Genomic DNA, 22,802 nt, shown 5'->3' with positions numbered 1-22,802 from the left:
AAACGGACTTTGGCCCAGTGGTTAGGGCGTCCGTCTACCATATGGTAGGTCCGCGGTTCAAACCCCGGGCCTCCTTGACCCGTGTGGAGCTGGCCATGTGCAGCGCTGATGCGCACAAGGAGTGCCGTGCCACGCAAGGGTGTCCCCCGCGTGGGGGAGCCCCACGCGCAAGGAGTGCGCTCCATGAGGAAAGCTGCCCAGCGTGAAAAGAAAGAGCAGCCTGCCCAGGAATGGCACCACCCACACTTACAGTGCAGCTGATGACAACAGAAGCGTACAAAGAAACAAGACGCAGCAAACAGACACCAAAAACAGACAACCAGGGGAGGGGGGGGGGAAGTAAATAAATAAATAAATCTTTAAAAAAAAAAAAAAAAGAACCACATTATAAGAATGTGTGTTTACCATAGTTTGTGATTAAATGGATAGCTCGATGATGACCCATCTCCTGGAGAATCTGTAAAAGGTCACCGATGGTCTTGTTTTTCTGTGCCCAGGACCAAAGCAATTCTCTTGTTCCACTTTTACCTTGATCTACATATTTTTCAATGTGACGAACATCCAGCCAGCTGTTTGAAAGTCGCTCCGCTGTAGAAATTGCAATAGGAAGAACCAAAGAATTTATTGAAATACTTGTATTTGTTTACTTTACATGTTTTTTTTACAACTTTTTAGTTTGAGCTTATTTTAGAGTATACCTTTCAGTCAGCTTCCCCAAATGTTAATACCTTACATAACCCAGCACAATGATCAGAACGAGGAAATTAACAATGATATATTACTATTAACTAAACTGCAGACTTTATGTAAATTTTTCCACTAATATTCTTTTTCTGTTGTAAGATCCTGTCCAGTTTCCCATATTACATTTAGTTATTTCTCCTTAGTCTTCCCTTACCTGAGACAGTTCCTCAGTCTTTCCTTATCTTTCAGGACAGTGGAATGACGTTGGATTCTTCACAGGACATAATATCAAGATAACATCGCTTACTCTGGTGATGTTACTTTATCACTTGGTTAAGGTGGTGTTGGCCAAGTTTCTCTACTATAAAGTTATTCACCTTTCTGTGAGAAAGAGCCATCCCCTCTCCCATTTATTTACATCAGTATGGACTCATGGATATTTATTTTTAACTATAGGTTAAAATCCAATATCGGTGTGGGATGGGAAATGGGGAGTTATTGCTGAATGGCTACAGAGTTTCTGTTTTGGATGATGAAAACATTTTGGTAATGGATGACGGTGACGGTAGCACAATATTGTAAATGTAACAAGCCACTGGATTGCACACTTAAAAATGGTTAAAATGATAGTAAAAATAGTAAAAATCTAATACTATCATTATTTATTTTGCTCCTAAAATTGTTCCAGCTTTATCCATTCAGGCTGGCTCCTGGGTTCTTCAAGAGGTTCTCATGCTTTTTTGAGCACTTCCATATTTTCTGACACTACAAACACGTTCCAGGCTCACTTTGTATTTCCCGTGCCCAGGTACTGGAATTAACTACTTCTCCAAGGAACCCTGGTTACTTTTACTGGACAACGGTGTTTAGAAACCAAGATCCAGGGTCTAGTTACGTTCATTCCTGCCAGGGGTTCATAGCTTACAGGCCTTCCTCACAGACAAGAGTAAGAATACAGCAGCGTACTGACCCACACAAGAACAGATTCACTCCTCATCTCTGTGAAGAGATGGTGTCTCACCAAGAGGCAAGGGACTATCCAAATACCAGCATATTTTTAGATGGCTTTTTACTAAAATGAGAAGGGGACTTCAAAGTAAAAAGATTTGGCAAGACATGGTAACTCCATTTTAGTATAATTCTTTCCGACAGTGTAATCGGCCTATTTGGTTGAGGCACATTTTTTATGAACACTTTATTGGGTGATTTTTAGAAGCTCTTTGGGAGAAAACTGCAAAGCAGCATAGTTCAAACATTTGTTGAGTTTCCACTGTGTGGTAATTTTTCGTACCAAGTGTGACCAGTGGAAGTGAAGAGGACGGCACCTCAGGGAAGGCTTCCTGGAGGGGATGGCTAATAGAGCCTGAGCCAAGTCTAAAACTGTGAGTATATCTAATGAGAGACCAATTCTTAAGGAATTATTAGATTGGATATCTTGAAGAGGAGGGAGGGAATCACTGGAGTTTCGGTCTGAGAACAAGACAAAAGAATGAACTTTGAGCCCCTTTGACTACACAGTCTTCTTAGGAGAAAAGCCACCGATCAACTAAATCTGGCTGCCTGTCCCTGAAGTGCTGATTATATGAGCACAGTTTTTAAAACACCTCAGTCTTTAAAACACTTCCCACTCTCAAAATTAACATTCCAATGAGGGAACTTGAAAAATTAAATTTCAATAAAGGGAAAGTTTAGCTTTCTTTTTTTTCTCTCAGTAAATCAACTGGCTAATCTTTATAGAGTATTAGGCCTAATGTATCATGTAAATGTAATAACTAATATTTACATAATATTCAATAGGCTTTTTAAAAAATAAGGGAGTGGAGGTAGCTCAAGCCATTGGGTGCCTCCCTTCCACATGGGAGATCCTGGGTTCAGTTCCTGATGCCTCCGAAAAAAGAAGACGAGCATACAACATACAGACACAGAGAGCACACAGCGAACCCAGACAATGGGGGGAGAGTGGGTGGAATAAAACTTTTTTTGAAAAGTCAATGTTTAAAAAAAACAAAACAATTCCACGTATGCTTTGAATATTTGCAAGAAGACATATGTGCATAACCTAAGAGAGGTAAAGAGGATGTCCTTGTAAGCCAAGATAGGCAGAGAAAGAATGTGACGGAAATGGGACATCAGTTGGCTTTGCAACAAGGATAGAATGGGATGAGGTTTAAATAGACTGAGGGAAGAGGAAAGAGGAATTGTCCCAGAAATGAAGAGGGCATGAGCGGTGCAAAGAGGAGAGCAGCATGCTTAATGCAGAAGGTTCCTCAAATGTGCATTACTATTGCAAGGTGGTAAGAATGTAGAGGAGCATGGAAAAAATATGGTTAATGAAACCTACCAAGTATAGTTAACAACAATTCTGTAATATTCTTGCATCAATGCCAAAGATGTACTGTGTTAATAATACGGGATATGGAAAAAGTATGCCAAGTGTGCACTATGGACCAATTAGTGGTAATAGTCTGATGATATTATCTCATAATCGGTAACAAATGTTCACAACAATGTAGTGTGTTGGTGGAGGGGTGTTGTATGGGAATTCCAAACATGTGCTTGATTGTTTTGTAAATTCATACCCTCTCTAATAAAAATATATTAAAAAAAAAAAAAAAAGCAGAGGGTTCCTGTTGAAGAAAAGGTCAACAGAACTCCAGGAACACTCCGGATTACCTCTGTATCCTTAGAATCAAGGAAAATGCCTAGCACATAGTAGATTTTCAATAGATGCTTGATGAATAATAGACAGATTGTGGCTTAACAAATTAAACTTTAACCTGAAAGGAATGGCACCAAGCTAAGATTTTTGAAAAGGTGATGCAAAGTTGGAAGCTCTATTTTATGGAAGATCCACCCAGTGGCAACAGTATAGTCTCCCACACATTAGTTGCACATTAAAAGGTATAAACATTTTATAGTTCACAATAGTTCTCACAGCAGGAAAAGAACAGTTTATAACAATTAAGGAAATCCAACGAGTTAACTTTTCAAGCTAGAGGGGATGCCAATTCTCCCACAACATTCCACTACCCATTTTGCCTTTATTTTTTTAATTTCTGACTCTCCCTTTTAAAAGTGCATCAGGCCCTGGCTCTGTGCTGTCACACCCTGTGACTTGGCTGAGAAACTGCTAATGTAAGACTCTTCCTTTAAGCAAATGTCTGAGAATCAGCTGGAGGGTAAACAAACAGATGACAAATGATCTGGGGGTTTTAGTCCCCAACACTGATGGGGGTAAAGGGTTCTGAGTTTGCACTAAGTCTAAAGAAAGCTAGATTAGGCAAAAGCATTTTTCTAATCATAGAAAGTTCACGGTGTGAAACTGACTCAGGATTCAGTTAAAATGGATGCAGCTTGCATGCATGGATTTCTTCCAACACTAGAAATGAAGTATGTTTTCTCTTTCCCAACTGGTGATTCACAGTGCAACCTTAATAGCTTTTCTCTAATGATGATGAATTCTGAATCAAAATCCCACTGAAGACAATAAGCATCCAGAAAATATGTAACTCATTTTGATCAAGTTCTATAAAACAATAGCTTCAATTTGATGCTACGGAAATGCAAACTTTTGACATGTAAATTATATTCTTCAGTATTTGCAGTTTTCTCCAATCCTTTCTTTCTTGTTTCCTTGCAAAACATAGGACTTCGTTTATTCACAGTACAAAACAAATAAAATAGTACATTTCCAAATGACGAACTGTGCTGTAAAGTTAAGAGCATTATATATTAAAAAGACAAATTAAGAAAAACATGCTGTAATTAAGCATTGTTTAGAATCACCTTTTGGAAGGTAAATAATCTTTTTGTTGATGGCAAAAAAACCCATCTGAGAAATTCAGAAATCAGTTTATCTGAACTCAAAATACAAAAGTCCATGAAATCTGTTTAGAGAGTGCAGGTAGTCCTGACCGCTGGGGAATTCAGTCATAGAAATTGTCTGTCCACATGCAAATCAGTATGTGAAGGGGTTTTTTAGAATAATTCAACGCACCCTTATTTGGACTGTTTGTATTTGCATGTAACCACATGCCAAAACCCCTAAGAAATTAAGACTGCATTCTTGCAAAGGTTAAGATAACATAAAGGGAAAAAGAAAGATGCTTAGAGAGGCAAAGCACAGAAAGAAATTAATCCAATTGTTTTCAAGAAACTTTAGGATTGAACTTAATTCCCCAGAAGTACAACAAAACAAAACTTGAAAATTAAATAGCTCTCCTGCTCGTGCTAGACTGTAGCACTTAACACCTACTAGTTAATAAATTTTACAAGAAATGATCTAGATGTAAGCTTATCTACACTTTTCACCTCATACCTGAGTGGGACTCCTATCCCAAAAGTGGAGAGGACAGGCAAGGATGATTTCTCAGGGGTCCCTCCCTCTGCTCCACTCTCTCAATTCTAGACCCAAGGAAGGACCTAATGTTAACTATCACTGGAGATAATGTGAAACAGTTGACCAAGACAATCTTCACTTCCTTTTAGCATCACTAAACTTTAGACAGGCTGTTGCAAACTCCAGGCCCCTGACCTCCTACTCACCTAGGCCATTAACTATCCAGGATGCTGAAAAGTTTCTAACTAAGCAGATCCTTATTTCACTCTTCCTCTTTCCTGGCCCTTACAGATTTGAGGTGGCCTAATTACTGCAAAGGAAAACATTCTGGACCAAAAGGTCCTAATGGCAACCTCAGCAAATCACTCACCCGTCCCAGCGATCCGTCCCCCTCACTATCTTCCAGTGCTTTTCCACTAACCCACCCCCAGTCCTCAAAAAAGCTTGCTAGCCTGTTTGATGGAGTTGGGGTCTACTCTCTCTCCCCTTCCATGGTAGCTATGAATAAACTCATCCTTGCCTATTTCACATTGTCTGGTGTCATTTTGTCTTTGACACAGTTCACCCTTCAATACCAGAAGCTGTGTAACTGCATACCCAGGTGATGATCAGTTCTATTTTCCTATCTGTTCTTCCTTTGTTAAAGTTCTTTACAGCATTTTTATAGGTCTATTGCCTACATTAAATGAGAAATTCCTTCAATTTTATCTAGCATAGTACTTTGTCCAAGATTCTGTCCAACAAGGTTTTGGATATGGACATTTGAAAATGTATGGACATTTGAAAATGTAATGTTGTTCATTTAATCAACAAATATTTACTAAATGCCTACACTGTGCTAGGTACAATTTTAGATGCCAGGGGAGCAAGCAGGGAACAGGAAAGACAAAAAGTCCTGCTCTCATAAAGCTTATTTTCTACTGGGACAAGAAATAATATATATATGAAATATGTGAGAAGTGATAAGTGTGATAGAGAAAAATAAAGCAAGAAAGAGGTATAATGCAGTGGGAATGTCAATTTTTTAAGAGTGGTCAGGGTAGGTAGATAGTTAAGCAAAAAAATGAAGGAAGTTACCTGAGGGAAGACTGTTGCTCACCTGTTGAAGAAATAAGGAGGCTAATGTAGATGGAGTTAAAGGAACAGGAGGAAGAAGGAAATAAGGAAAGCCATTAAGGACTTTGGTGTTTACTCTGAGTGAGATGGGAAGCTGCTGGACAGTTCTAAATAGAGTAATGATAGAGTATCGTTTACATGTTTAACAGGTACACTAACTGCTGTGTTGAAAACAGATTTAAAAAGGACAAGCACAATAGCAGGGAGCCCAGTGAGAAGACTGCTGAAATCATCCAAGTGGGATGTGATAGTGGTTTGGACCAGGATGGCTGTGGTGGTAGTGGTAAGAAATGGTTAGGTTATCAGATATAATCTGAAGGCAGAGTCAACAGCAATTGCCGAGAGACAGGATGTAGTCTGTGAGAGAAAGCAACGAGTCAAAGATGATTCTAATATTGTTGACCTGAACAAATGGAAGGATGGAGTTGATATTATCTGAGATGAGAAAAACTCAGGGGGTGATGGGCACTGTCCTGAACTGCTATATCAGAGATGTCTACAAGTAGGCAAGGAAGTAGATGAGACTGGAATTCAAGAAATAGACCCAGCTAGACATTTGGGAGTTATTAGCATAGAGATGGACTTTACAAGATAGAGGGGATAATAGATAAACAGAATAGATTGTGAATAAGCCCAGGAACACTCTGAGAGATCAGAGATAAATAGAAACTTAAAAGGAGAGTGTAATGTTCTGGAAGTAAAGAAAGTATTTCAAGAGGAAAGGCGTGATCAAGCACGTCTAATAAGGTGAGGACTGAGAACTAACCACAAGGCAGAGCAGAGGAGGTGAAAATCATTGAAGCAGGTTCAGGGGAGAATGAGAAGAAACTGGACTATAAATAGCCCTTTTGAGGAATTTTAGTGTAAAGGGGAACAGAGAAATGAGGTAGTAGTTTAGGGTGGAAGTAAGATCTAGAGAAAATATTGTAAAGTGGGAGAAATAGCATAACCGTCAAAAGACCTCCTCTCCACATTCAAGGAAGGGGAGCATAACTCCCCACTCCTTAAGTGTGGCCCGCACATAGTGACTTTCTTCCAAAGACTATGGTATGGAAAGGGGAGAAAGAGTAACTTTCCACAGGAGAAACCTGACAGCTACCACCTCAGCCAAGTAAGGAGAGTCTACAGCAACAGTAATATGTTGATAGTACGCAGCCTTGATATAATATGATGAAAATAGCACTTTATCTCTGTGGTCTTCTTCCCCACACCCATAACCTCAAGCTAAACATGAGAAAAATATTAGACAAATCCCAACTGAGGGATATTCTACAAAATCCCGGACCAGTCCTTTGCAGTACTGTCGAGGTCATCAGAAAAAAGGAAAGTCTGAAAAACTGTCACAGGCAGGAGTCTAAGGTGACACGACAGAACAAGGATTTCAGGTATAAACTAATACTGTAACAAATGTACCATACTCATGTAAGATGTTAATAATAGGAGAAACTAAGCACAGAGAATATGGGGATTCTGTGTTTTCTAAACTTTTCTGGAATCTAAACTGTTCTAAAATAAAAGTCAATTTAAAAAATTAAAATATAATAATACAGGCTCAGGACCATCTGGGTAGAATTCAAGTTGGCCACTCACTAGATGTGACTTAAGGCAAGTTATTTAGATTCTCTGGAAGTCAGTTTCCCTATCTATAGAATGACACTAATCAAAGTACCTGCCTTCTAGAATATTTGTTAAGTAAATGATATAATAGCATAGTGTCTGGCACATAGTAAGCAAACAAAAGATGGCAGCTATTATTGTTATATTACTATAATTTTATCTTTACTGAATATCCAGATACAAATTTAATGTGATTTTACACTGAATTTGTTTTAATATAACTAATAATTTCTTTTGCGAGGAAGAAAACTGCATGCACCTATTATATAGTATCTGGGAAAAGGATTTTCCTCTCTGTGTCATCAGTGGTGAGAGGTTTTACAGTGTGAGATACTCCAAACAATTTCATTTAAAGCCAGTCTATGGTAATGTTATTAAATGTGTTTCAAATGGCTTTGTATATATGTTATCATGTTTGCAAAGTGGTGTACGATAAGTAACATTTTCCTGTCTGGGCTCTTGCTTTTACTATAAAGCCCCAAAGTCATCAATGTCAACCAGAGAATATATTATCTTGTGATTACATTGTTTTAAATAACAATATTTTGCAAAAATGATTTGAAGATTAATATGTAGAATCATTTTAAAGAGAAAACGAATTAAGTGGGATACTGAAAGAGGATGGTAAAAAAAGGAAACTGTTATACTAAGATACTACAAAGAAGCAAATGTGGCTTAAGGTTATACATCAGAAAAACAAAACAAAACAAAACAAAAAAACCAGATACCAGACCCTCAACCCAGACCTACTGAATCAGCAGCTGTAGCTGTGAGGTTGGGTATCTGAAGGCTTAACAGATGGCACAGGTGATTCAGCTTTGTGAACACTAGCCTGCATTATCCTGTATACACTGACTATATAGGTCGCTATATGTCTTTGTTAGGGCTGCTATGAAAAAATACCACAGAAAGGGGTGGCTGAAACAAAAAGAATTTATTGTCTCATGGTTAGAAGTATAAACCAAGGTCTCAACAGACTATGTTTTCTCCCGGAGTCTGGAGAATTCTGGTGCTGGCTTGCCAGTAACCCTTGACTCCTTGGCTTGCATCTCTGCCTCTGTCACATGGTGATTTGCCTCAATCTCTGGATTCTTCTGACTTCTAGCTTCTATTGACCACATCCCAATTTTCTCTGCTTATAAGGACTACAGCCAAATTGGATTAAGGCTCACCCACCTTGGCTCAATTTGGCCTCATCTAAATAGGATCTCAAAGATTCTGTTTACGAATGAGTTCACACCCACAGGCCCGGGGTTAGGACTTGAACAAGTCTCTTGTGGCGGACATGATTCAGTCCCCATTTGTCTAAGCTACCTTTGTAAACATCGTCTTAATAGTCACCATCATCAAGAATCATGATCAGTTCATAACTATATTACCTATTACTACTGCAGTTTTTCTATATGGAGTTTTGGGGGCTCTGTACCTTCAAGCTCTTGGCTGACTTCTTGATTCAGTCCTCAGTATTATCCCTTCTCCTTTTAAAACCAAGTTTTCCCTCCTCTGAACCTCTTCCCTCCTTTCTGCCTTCCCTGTACCAAGCAGGAAAACTCAGCATGGTTAACAGTGGCAGTTTCCCTCATCACTCTGTGCTGGGCCAGCATTCCCTTCTCATTGAGCCGACAATTCGTGAAGCAGCGGGTCAGTACCTGATTTCCTTTCAGACCCATGTGGTCCAGGCAGTCAGTAGGTGCAACTCTCTGCACAATGAATTACAATGAATTATCAAGAGTAAACATTCTAGATCCACTAGAAAAATGGGGCTGCATATAGGAAATGGCACACTGAATTGCTCTTTCATGTTAGAAATTGTACTTTTAGGGACACTGTGAGATACAGCAGGGCAGAGCACAGCATTGGTTGTAACCTTGGGGCGGTCATGGGGGAGTGCAGAATAACCATGGTTAAGGGCATGCCCTGGACCCAAACTGCCACATGTTCAAGTCCTGGTTCTGCCACTTTCTAGCTAAGTAAACTTGGGCTAGTTATTTAACCTCTTTGTACCTCAGTTTCTTCATCTGTTAAAATCTGGTGATAGCATCTGCCTCATAAGGCAATTGGAAGGCTTTTATAAGACAATCCATGTAAAACATGAATATCTGGATTTCTGACTATTAAAAAAAAATAGTGAGAGAAGATCCAGCAGCACTGGGCTGGACTTCCTGAAAATCAGCAGTCACCTGGGATTGAATGCTGACTGCTCTTTTATTTAGATGGGGTGTATCTTCATTTTTACAGTTTCTGCCAACCTGCTTACTCAAATTATGATACCTTCCTGGCCCCATTCCCTGACTGGACTAGAGTAAGAACATTTTTCTCTCACAAATTCAGTAACACTAGTAAATCTATGGGTGCAAATATTGCCCATGTCATTTCCATTTTAAAACATTCTGGTGGGGAAGGAATCTTATCCCTCAAATGCATACCGGAAATCTCTATTTTTTCCAGAAACTAAAGACTTGCATATCCTTTCCTGAATTTTTTTTTTACTTAAGGGCCATAATTTAAAATCACAGAGCATGTAATATGTGAACAATTTTTAAATTAATAGAAGTCTAATGCCACAATTCCAGCATGGGTGACCATTTTGATGACAACAAACAAAACTTTCTCCTCATAGTTCTGCTATACTTGGTAAGAAAAATAGCTATTTCAGATAATTAAAACAGATGTTTTGATATAACTGTGCTTACTTTCAATTCACATTAAATATGACATCATGGAGTATCAAAATCTAGCAAAACCCTGCACTTCATAAAATAAAGATTTTTATCTGAACTATTTCTGATGACAACACTTCCGACAGTTCATTGCTCAGCTTCCCGCAATGTCCACATAAAATAGAGTTTTGGAGCCAGTTTTCTTAGTTAAAATAAAAAGCCATTCTTTAGCAAAAACCTTCATTTGACCAAATTGGATAAATAAGGAAGACACATTTAACTAAGAAAACCAGGAGGCAAGTTAATTATAAATAGTATTTTACTTTAGCATTTCACTTAAAATTTAGTTAAATTACGGACTTGGGGGTCCATGGAAAACCCCAAAGGATAAATCTTTTGGAGTTATAACAATTTTTAATATGAAAATTATACGATGAGGGAATTTTGCAGGGAAAACTAGACATGACATGTACGTTCTAATGTAAAATATTCCGATCTGGATAAGGCAGGAAGGTGATAGAAAAACGAGGCTGGTAACCTTTCCCAAGCCTCCACTCATTACTATGGCGATACCCAAAATTTCTTTGATAAAGACGGGAGAGCCATCGCATGTTTCTCGGGAAATGTTTACGTTTTCCCCGGGAGAGAAAAGAGCAGGTTCCGGCGGTCGAAACCTGCCCGAGGCCGCGCCAGCCGGTGCCGCCCGGGCCGTCGACCACGGCGCGCGGCTCGCCCCACAGCGCGGGCGGCGGGGCCACCCGAGCGCGCGCCGCCCCCGGGCCGCGGCGCCGCAGCCCCTCGCGCGGGCCGCACTCACCCAGGCGGCGCCAGCCCAGCTCGCCGTCGCAGCTGTCCAGGACGGCGCAGAGCTCGCCGAGCAACGCGGGCGGCAGGTCGAACAGGAGCGTGCGCGCCGAGAGCGTGCCGCGGACCCCGCAGCTCCCGGCCGGCCCCGCCCAGGCCATGGCTCTCCTGCCCGCAAGGACGCGAAAGGCCGAGGAAGGGATGCGCGAGCCCAGGCCTTCTCCAGGCCCGCGAGGTGCCGTTGCACAACCGCGGATATCCTGCTTCCACGACAGCGGCCAAGGCTGCAGAACGCGCTGTGCCCAGGCCCTAGAAGGGGCGGTCCCCACATGACGCAAAGCGTCTCTCCTCGGAGATGCCCTAGTGGACACGCGGCCCGGCCGGGGGTCTCCCTGCCTCTGGTTATCCATCCCTGAAGCGTTGGCTTTTGGTTTGAACAGAGTTCTTTTATTCCTCTGGGTTTAGGACGTGACTGAAGAGACAAGGCCAAGAGTGAGAGCAGGAGAAAGACCAGAACTGCAGAACTAATGGACCGTCGACCATCGCCCCTGCCTCTCCTGCAATGGGCTGTCTCCTGGCGTGGATGGGTATGAGCCTTATCTTTACTTCTTTAGAAAGTTCATTTTTGTTTCTTCCTGTCAGAAAGAAGATATGTGTTCATTAAGGAAAACTTGGAAGACACAGAACAAATTGAAAGAAGAAAATCATCGTTCATAACTCCACTCATTCCAAGACAACCACTCGAAACAGTTTGGCATATTTTCTTCCCAACCTTTCCTGGTTTTAAACAGGTTAAGTTATGCACTTATGGAGTGATTATTGGGAAAGATGAATATAGATAACAACAGAAAAAGAGATCAAGTCAGAGTAAAATTATGTTCCTTTTCTTCACGAGTCTGCCTCTCTGCTCTTTGGTTATACAACCTTCTCTTCTTCCCGAGCTTCCCTGATGAAACGTTGTTCCATCACTTATTCCTTCCTCAAAGTGCTTTGCAGAATCTCCTTTTTGCTTTCAAAATGGTGTTTAAGCAAAACTATTGTTTCAAAATCTTCTGCCGTTTATACCGATAATAGTAGGTATGATGCAATGTACTAACAAAAAGAGGAAATGCTGGAAAAGTGGTGAGAAAAATCCTGACTTTAATGACGGTGAGATTGAACTGAGGCCATCAGCACCATCTTTTCATGTTGCAATCCTAGGGAATAGCGCCTCCTAGAGATCAACAGTGATGATATACACTAGGACAGGGGTTTCTAACAGGTCCATGAACTTAAATTGAAATTCAAAAACATACTCTTGTGGGGACATATTGGTGCAGGTGTGATATATTTATGAATTAATACACATATATTGTAGACTTAGTAAGGGGTCTCTGGTTTTTACCTGACTGGCAGAGGGGTCTGTGGAATAAAAAACGGTAAGAACACCTGCACTAGAACCTCATTTTATGCGACCAACACATTCCAAGACCCTTTTCTTAAATAGAAAATTATGCATTATTATGATTCCCATTATTTAATAAGTATTTCTTATACTAACATACCTATCACACTTTTAAAAATAGTTACTGTAGTTACAATATGAAACACAATCACAGAAATAATTTTTTAAAATTTTAATTCTCTCTCACTCTGCCTTTATTTTTTATGATTGTCAATCATGTATACCTGAATTCACATATGTTGAGTTTGTGTAATATGATGACCTGCTCTCCTATCATTTAGTACTCTGTAACAGTTTGATATTATTGATGAATTCCAAAAAGAAATATTGGATTATTTTTGTAATCTCGTCTGTACCTGGGTGTGATTATGATTAGGGCTTTGATTGGGCCATGTCATTAGGGTGTTGGGTCCCCACCCCTTGGTGGGTGGGGACTCACAGACAAAAGGCATGGGAAGGGACAGAGTTGAGGGGTTTTGATGTTGGAGTTTTGATATTGGAGTTTGATGCTGAAGCCTTAAGCTGGAGCCCCAGGAAGTAAGCACACGGAGGAAAGAGAAGCAAGTCCAGGATGAGAGGAACTCAGGAAGCCTAAACCTTTGCAGACGTCGGCAGCCATCTTGCTCCAACAAGTGAAAACAGACTTTGGTGAGGGAAGTATTTATGCTTTATGCCCTAGTATCTGTAAGCTCCTACCCCAAATAAATACCCTTTATAGAAACCAACCCATTTCTGGTATTTTGCATCAGCACCCATTTGGTTGACTAATTCATACTCCTATCTGAATTTCCAAAAGTTGCTCTCTAAACGTAGTCCACAAAATATAATTGAAAATTATATAAAGCGGATTTGGCCCAATGGATAAGGCATCTGCCTACCACATGGGAGGTCCAAGGTTCAAACCCAGGGCCTCCTGACCCATGTGATGAGCTTGCCCTGCCATGTGCGCAAGGAGTGCCCTGCCATGCAGGGGTGTCCCCTGCACAGGGGAGCCCCACATGCAAGGAGTGTGCCCCGTAAGGAGAGCCACCCAGCACAAAAAAAGTGCAGCCTACCCAGGAATGGCACCACACACATGGAGAGCTGACGCAGCAAGGTGATGCAACAAAATGAGACACAGATTCCTGGTGTCGCTGACAAGAATGCAAGCGGATACAGAACACACAGCGAATGGACACAGAGCAGACAACTGGGGGGAAGGGGCAGAGAAGGGAGAGAAATAAAAAATAAATCTTTTAAAATATATATATATCTATATAATTGAAAATTGCCAAAGGAAATATTGTTTGAGCAATAGTTCTGATATCCCTTTGTTCTAATGATCAAGATTTTGTCAACCTATGCATACTTAGTCTGTACATGCTTTCTCAAAGGAAGATATACAGATGGCTAACCAGCACATGATAAGGTGCTCAACATCAAGTTACCAGGGAGATGCAAATCAAAACCATAATAACCAAAGTACAGCTGGGGTTGAGAACCATTGGTATAGATTATTTATAGTTAATCTTCAGGTGCAACTATTTTCTACCTAAATGCTACCTCAGCACCAATAAAGAAGAAGAGATTCCATTCCTTGTTGCAGCTGTTTATTTTAATATTCTGTACTGTTAATTTGGTCTCCAATAATAAATTATTTTGCCAGCCTTTAAAAAAACACAAAAAACAGGGAAGCAGATGTGGCTCAAGGAATTGGGCCATTGTCTATAACTTGTCATAGTTATAGACAAGGTTCTTCTCATTGCTTTACTGAAGATGGGATCATATTACAGATAGTGGTTGTATCTTGCTTTTCTTGCTCAGTACCTCACAGAGCTCTCTTCAAGTCAGCTAGCATAGCTCTATGATATAGGAGACCCAGGGTTTGATGCCCAGGGCCTCCTGGTGAAGGCAAGCTGGCCCACACGAAGTGCTGGCCTGCGCAGAGTACTGCCCCGCGCAGGAGTGCTGGCCCACATGGAGAGCTGGCATAGCAAGGTGATGCAACAAAAAGAGACACAGAGGAGAGATAATAAGAGAAACAGCAGATCAGGGAGCTGAGGTGGCACAAGAGAATGACCGCCTGTCTCCAACTTCAGATGGTCCCAGGATCAGTTCTTGGAGCTGCCTAATGAGAATACAAGCAGACACAGAAGAACACACAGTGAATTGACACAGAGAGCAGACAATGGAGGGAGGGGGGAGAAAAAAATAAACCTTAAAAAAAATTAAAAGACCATAAGGAGATACCAATTCACACCCCACTAGGATGGCCTTTTTTTTTTTTTTTTAAGGAGAATAACAAGCGTTGGTGAAGATGCAAAGAAATTGGAACCCTCATACATTGTTGGTGAGAATGTAAAATGATGTAGGCACTGTGGAAACAGTTTGGTGGTAACTTAAAAAGTTAAACATAGATTTACCATGTGACAGGGCAATGCCACTCCTAGGTACATACCCAAAGAATTGAAAACAGGAAACCAAACAGAAACTTGTGAACCCATGTTCATAGCAGCAATATCCACAATAGCCAAAAGGTGGAAACACCCCAAGTGTCCATCAACTGATGAATGGATAAACAAAATGAGGTATATACATAGAATATCATTCACCTGTAAAAAGGAATGAAGTTCCAATATATACAACAATGGGGATGAACCTTGAAGATATCAGGTTATGATTCCATATATGATTCCACTTATATGAAATAGCTAAAATAAGCAAATTCCTAGAAACAAAGTAGATTAGAGGTTACTAGGGGCTGGAGGAATGATGAGTTTTTGCGTAATATGTACAGAGTTTCTGTTTGAGGTCCTGAACATGTCTTGGTAATGGATGGTGATGATGGTAGCACAACATTATGAATATACTCAATACCATATATACTCTCAAAAGTGGTTAAAATGGGAAATTTTCGGTTACATATATGTGTTATCACAATTACAGGCCTATATCTCTTAAATTGACTACTTGAATAAGCTGACCAACATAGAGGGAAGATATGATTAAGAATGTAGAGCCCTCCATTTGCTAGAACAGAGGTTGCAAACTCAAATACAGGGAGGACCCAGGAAATCTCTATAAATGAGTGAAGCAGATAGCAAGGTGTGTTTTTGCCAAATTTTCTAGTTTACCAAGAAGCAAGAGTTTTATGTGAAATCCAGATTATGTGAAGTCTCCTGTATTTTAAATGTTGGCAATTGTATCAGACCATGTTCCTTCCATCTTCCCTAAAACTGCCTTTGAGTTTTTTGGTGGTTTTTTGTTTTGTTTTGTTTTGTTTTGTTTTTTGTCATTTTTCTGTGTTTATATATATTTTTTAAGCTTTTTATTTTGAAATAATTTCAATCTTATGGGACTTTTGCAAAAATAATACAAACCTCATACAGAGAACTCCAAAATACACTCACCCACCAGTATCCCAATTTTAATGTTTTAAGAAGCGGACAAAGAAGAACACACAGCAAATGGACACAGAGAACAGACAACTGGCAGGGGAGGGAAGGGGAGAGAAATAAATAAAATAAATCTTTAAAAAAAAGTTTAATGTTTTGCCACCTCTATCATATCATTCTATCAATAGTCAATTTTCTGAACATTTGAGAGCAGGTTGCACGTTTCCTATTCCTTAAACAAAATACTGCCATGTACATTTCTTACAAATAGGATATTCATTTACATAATCATCTTAAATGCAATTGTCAAGTTCAAGGAATCATACTTTTCATTTCTTATTTTTTATTTGTGTTAAATCCTTTTTAAATATCTACACATAGTTTTACGAAAATGCATACGTGGCCGTTTCATATACATTGTTTAGTGGTCTGCTTTATCTTCTTTTGCTTGCTACATTCTTCTCTCTCTCCCCCTTTCCTGTCAAGTAAATGTCATCTCTACACAGTCATTCCCTGCCATGTACTTTTCCATTACTTTCTCCCTACTCTTTAATCATAGTTACAGACAAGGTTCTTCTTGTTGCTTTACTAAAGATGGGATCATATTACAGACACTGGTCATATCTTGCTTTTCTTGCTCAGTACCTCACAGAGCTCTCTTCAAGTCAGCTAGCATAGCTCTAACCCATTCTTTTTTACGGCTGCAGATTCTCTGGTGTGAATATACAAATATTCTTTTTTTTTTTTTTGGTGTGGATAATACTTTACTCGGTAGTTCACACTCTCCCCTGGTACATTCAGTGGGTTATGGCAGGATATATAATGTCCAGCAGGGGAAGCGGACTTGGCCCAATGGATAGAGCGTCCGCCTACCATATGGGAGGTCCAAGGTTCAAACTCCGGGCCTCCTTGACCCATGTGGAGCTGGCCCATGAGCAGTGCTGATGTGCACAAGGAGTGCCCTGCCATGCAGGGGTGTCCCCCACATAGGGGAGCCCCATGGGCAAGGAGTGCACCCCGTAAGGAAAGCTGCCCAGCATGCAAGAAAGTGCAGCCTACCCAAGAATGGCACTGCACACACGGAGAGCTGACACAACAAGATGATGCAACAAAGAGAAACACAGATTCCCAGTGCCTCTGATAAGGATAGAAGCCGTCACAGAAGAACACACAGCGAATGGACACAGAGAGCAGACAACTGGGGGGAGAGGGGAAAAGGGGAGAGAAATTTTTTAAAGTATATATATAATGTCCAGCATCTGACCCTGCAATATCATTTAGGACAACTCCAAGTCCCAAAAATGTCCCCTCATCACTCCCTGCCCTCAGCAACTACTGTGGCCACTTTCTCTCTGTCAATGATATAATTTCTTCTATTAGTAGTCACAAAAATTTTATAGTAGTATATCATTAAGTCCACTCTAATCCACATTTTATTCCTCCATTCTGTGGGCCCTGGGATGGTGATGTCCACTCCACCTCTATATTGATAAGGGGCTTAGATTCCATGTGGATAATGGATGCAGTTCTCCTGCTTGCAGTTGTAGGCACTCTCAGTTCCCTGCCTTTGAGCTTTGAATGTCCTATTATCAGGTTATATCATTACTAATCTTCACTGTTGCTGTGATTACTGACTGCCCCTGCGTCATGTTGTCCTCCTCATTTTTAGATTATATAGTGTCTGGTTCACTGTCACTTTCTCCAATACTAGTTCTGACTTAACTCTTGTGATTGAACTATACCCGTAGAATAGATGATAATCTTTCCAACACCCTGGCCACTCTATCCCTTGACTCCTCTCCTCCAGTGATCTTGTTCTCTACCCTATTTCAACACTCATTCCCATGATCATCCCCTAGAACTTTCTCAAAAACTGTGTCCCATTCATAATTTCTATTCCATTCTCTGACCACACCTCCTGTCCTTCTAGCACACTCCCTCTAATATTTTGACCCCAACGGTCTTTCCCCTTCACTACAATCTCTAACCCCAAATCTTGCCACCTCTTCTCTGGCCCTAACCCTTCAATGGCCTCACTTTTCTCTTTATTCAGTTTAAAGTCCATAGTCAATTATTATAATCATTTTCATACATATTCTCTTCATTCCCTGGCTCCTCTCTCACTTTGTCAAACTTTCTTGGCAATTCTGCCATCCTGGTCAAATCAGATTTTCCAACTTCTGGCCTTGCATCCATGAACATGATTGAAGCTGGAGAAAAACAACACACACACACACTGCCATTAATTGGACATAATTTAAAATTAAGGCCATGACCCTCAAGTAATCAAGCAATCATACTATGCACCTGTAGTCCATTTAATCATCTGCTCTCCTTGAACACTGTCTATATTTTCTTTTCTCTCCTCAACTCCCATCACTTTTTCCCCAACCCCATCAGCTTGGCTGATGCCCTTGAGAATATTTATAGAGAATACAGATGCATCAGAAAAAATGTACACAGAATCTCACTATCACATCAGCTTACCTTCCCTATCAGCATCTGTATCAATGTTTACTCCTTTTCCATAGATGAATTATATGTTCTCCTAAATCTAATCTCTTCACTTTTGCACTAGATCCTTTCCCCTGTTCCCTCCTCAAGAACATCAAGGGCAGAAATTCTCCCCTCTATTTTACATAATCTATTTTAACTCATTACTGGGTCAATTCCATCAGCACACAAATACACTGTTCTTTCTCCCACCTTATAAGAAATAAAATACTTCTTTTGATGCCACTTCTGCCTTCCATCCACCATTCCATCTCTTTGCTCCTTTTGTAGCAAAGAATTGAATATTCTCAGTCTCCAGTTTTGCTCCTCCTTTCATCTCTTAAACCCACTCTTATTAGACCACCCTCCTCAAGATCACCTATGATCCCCATATCATTGCTAACCATACTAGTCAATTCTCCGTTCCCATCTTACTTGACCTATCAGTGGTTTTTGACACAGTTCATCACCCCCTCCTTCTTAGACACCACAGTCTCTTAGATTTTCTCTTACCTCACTGATGGCTCCTCAGTTTTCTCTGCTCATTCATCCTCTTTCCCTGACCTCTAAATGTCAATCTGTGATTCCTCTCTCTATCTATACCTGCTCCTTTGATGGTATCAACCAGTTCCAAGGCTTTATATAACATCTATATACCTAGGACTGCCAAATTTATGTGTCTAGCCTAGACTTTTCTCCTGAACTCCAGACTGATATTTAAAATTGATCTCTTGAACATGTCTCCCGAACCTACTCTTCCCACATTCTTCCCATGTCTAGATTAATGGCAATTCCATCTTTCCAGTTGCTTGTACCCAAAACCTTAGTTATCCTTGATTTCTCTATTTCTTCATAAACTACTTTCAATCCATTGGCAAATCCCATTGACTCTCTTCAAAGATATCTAGAATCTGACCATTTCCCCCCACCTCCATTGTTACCACCTCAGTTTGAGCCACCATTATATCTTGTCTTTAGTGTTGCAGTAGCCCCATAACTGGTCTCTCCCAACCATCCTTGCTTCCTACAGTCTTTCCACAACTTTATAGCCAGGCTGGTCCTTTTAAATCACATCAGATCATGCCACTCCTCTGCTCAGAAACTAGCAATGATTTTTATCATAAGTCAGAATAAAAATCTAACTCTTCATATGATCTGCATTCTCCCTACCTCCCTGTCACCTCAGTCCATTATCCTCTGATCTCATTGCCTTGCTCCTTTTGCTTCAGCCACACTGTCTCTTTGCCGGTCCTTGAATATACCAGGCTGGGTCCTACATTAGAGCCTTTGCCCTTACTATTTATTGTCTAGGATGCTCTTCCATATGACTAAGGTCTACCCTGACCTCCATATTTAAAACTGCAGGCATCCATGTACAAAGATTCAGGGTGGGATATAACTGAAATTGGCACAATAATATACGATTTGTGGGGGTGGGGCTGGGGATGGCAATCTCTCTCTGGATCTAAATAGGAATACATAGCTTTGGTTAGCTCAGTGAACCAATCTGCAACCACATGGAGACTTACAGTAGAATGAAGCAAGCCCTGAGGATAGTCTGGTGAGAGAAAGAATTGTGTCCTTTATAACATCATTGAGCAGTTCCTTTGTTCTATGCCTTGAAATTGCTCTGCCTGTGGATTTATAATTATTTGAGATAAATTCCCTTATTAAGTTAGTTTTGAAAGCAGAAGTCTTGTTATTTGTGGTCAAAAGCATTCTAACTGATACATTGAAAATGTATCTAGTAACACTCCCTGATTTGTCAAGGGCTTATAAAACCTATGGGAGGAAACCAAACCCCATCCAAAATGAGGGTTCAAATGTAAACAACTGTATTAGGTGGTATGGGAGATGGGCTTGGAAACTGGATCGCAGAGAGAGGTACCTGGGTCCCTGAGAGAAAATAAGTGTTAATAGAGAAGGATTTTGGCAGAGTGGGCAGAAGCAGTTTGAGGTTCCAGATGTACAGAAGAGCGCACTGGAATCCACTCAAACTCACACACTGTGCCCTTCCCTACCCTTTTACTCCCAGCATACATGCTTTCTGGCAGATAGGACTGTGGTTAAACCACAAAACTCTTTCACCATGTGACCTACCCCTTTGTTGTGAGATACTCTCCAACCTCCAAAAAAAAGAAGTTGGACATAGAACAAGAGTTTCCATCAGAGATGGAGAGAAGAGAGTAATGAGCTGCAAAGATTAACAAATGGAAATGCCGAGGAACCCCTGAAGGTTGTGTTGACAAGGGCCACTGTATTATCAGTAGCCAAGTCCCAGCCAGTTAAGCAGATATCAAAGTCTCACAAATCTGGAAGCAGGTAAAGGAGAAAACAGGTGAGACAGACACCAGCTCTTAACATATATGAGGCAACTATCTCGGTAGTAGCTACTCACCCTGCATCCTAGGGATGAATGTTCAAAGAACACCCAGCATCCATAGGGATCTAGGATATTTTCTAGTTTGGGAAGTAATTTTCAAAGCAGAGACCACTAACCTACCCTATCTTTGGGTGTCATCCCAGCCTTGAGCCTTACCCAAGAGGACCATGCATGCATTGGGGTTCAGAGGTAAACATGGACCAGGAATGGAGGGAGGCCATTCATAGTACACAATACTTGGTCATTTTTTTAAAAAATGAAAGTTGAATGGCTTCTTAGGCTTTCTTCAAAAAGACCTCATGACAATATCTTGCAGTAATTATTCCTTAAGTTCTTTTATTTTTTTAAAAAAGAAAATTAGGATCACATTGTCTTATAACTCAACCTTTTCCCACTTAAAAATATAAAAAATATTTTAAAATATTTTTTCAAAACATGATATGTGCTAAAATTTTAAAAACAATCCTTTTAGGATTGATGAAGAGGATTATTAATGATTTTATTTTCTTATTTGTGCTTCCCCAAAAAAAATCTTCTATAGGCTATAGGAACCCTGGATGCAATATTTGTTGTAAAAGTGCTTACAAGAAATGCTTACCGGGAAGCGGATGTGGCTCAACTGATAGAGTGTCCGTCTACCGTATGGAGGGTCCAGGGTTCGATCCATGTGCAAGGAGTGAAATAATAAAAATAAATCTTTAAAATAAAAAAAAAAAGAAAATCCCATTCAAGATTTCCAAAAATCCTTTGGCATTTTATGAGCATAAATCTTGTATGTTTTCCTTTGCAAGTATTTGGCTCTCTTTTTCTTGCTGTTAAGTAACCCCCCCCAAATAAACCCTCTGCATAAAGTTTAAGAAATGACATTGTATTATCAGGTTTCAGAGCACACATTAACAACAACTGGTGATTAGTTATTGCATCATCTGGTCTTTGATACTGGTCTTAGTTCCTCTTATTCTTGTACAGGATTTATTTCATTATTCTGAGCTCTTGAAAGAAAAATAATGCCTTGGGTTTTAATTTGGTTCATTGACAATGAAGACAACAATATTTTAAAGAAAATATTCAGCATATTTGGGTTAAAAGTATCTGTAATTTTTCAGAATAAATGGCCTTTCCTCAGGCCTCATTCTATCAGTTCCACAGCATTTGACCCTCATCACACTCTCCTTCAATTTCTGTCTTTTGACCTTCTCAATGCCAGGTAACATTTTCTTCTTATATTTCTGAATATAAGAAATATTGGTTCTTCTGTTTTCTTAATTGACTCCTCCTCTATCCTCTGATATGTATTATGAACCAACAGGCTGAAATTGTTTATTGTAGGTCTTGGAAATCTAATATAAATATCATTCTCCATGTAATAACCCTAAGTGGATCACTTGCATATTTGTGTTCTCAGACTGAACCTGCCCTGAAAATTCTCCTCTCAAATACTGTCTCTAGTATTTATCAAAAAATTCTATTTGGACTTCTTCCTTTTATCTCAAAACAGTATAACCTAACCGATTATCTCTTAGAAAACCACCTTCCTTGTTTCTGCCTAATGAAACTCTGAATAATTTCAATGGATTGATTAATTGATATATTCAAAGGATTTACTGAGCACCTACTATGTCAGGTACCATCCTGGATACCTATATCTGATAAGTCTCAAAATCTTGTTTTTCTTCAGTAGTGTTGCTCATCCTTCTCTGGTTCTTTTCCAATTTGTATTAGTTCTTTCATGTTTGTATTATTGCGGTATCTCCTACCTAGTGAACTCCTACTTATCCTTTAAGACCCAGTTGAAAAATCACAACCTTTATGAAGTCATTTATAGTCTTCCCAGAGTTGGTCATTTCTTTCTTGGTTCATTAACACTCAGTCCTTATTTCTATTACAA

At 39.9% G+C, this 22,802-nt stretch overlaps 1 protein-coding gene across 1 annotated transcript in view; it reads right to left on the bottom strand.

Annotated features, from left to right (window-relative positions):
- The window catches only part of IRAK3 (interleukin 1 receptor associated kinase 3), a 74,906-nt gene that overhangs the window by 51,063 nt on the left and 1,041 nt on the right, over nucleotides 1–22,802 (bottom strand). Inside the window, exons 2-4 of the mRNA XM_058308371.2 lie at nucleotides 21,513–21,610; nucleotides 11,234–11,855; nucleotides 406–588 (exon numbers count right to left, since the gene is read on the bottom strand). Coding sequence (XP_058164354.1) covers nucleotides 406–588; nucleotides 11,234–11,630 — 580 coding nt within the window. The 5' untranslated portion in view covers nucleotides 11,631–11,855; nucleotides 21,513–21,610. The remainder of the gene's footprint in view (nucleotides 1–405; nucleotides 589–11,233; nucleotides 11,856–21,512; nucleotides 21,611–22,802) is intronic.

The sequence above is a fragment of the Dasypus novemcinctus genome, chromosome 12 (assembly GCF_030445035.2).
Source record: "Dasypus novemcinctus isolate mDasNov1 chromosome 12, mDasNov1.1.hap2, whole genome shotgun sequence".
In the NCBI taxonomy this organism is placed as follows: Eukaryota; Metazoa; Chordata; class Mammalia; order Cingulata; family Dasypodidae; genus Dasypus; species Dasypus novemcinctus.
This window is presented reverse-complemented; position numbering and strand designations above follow the sequence as displayed.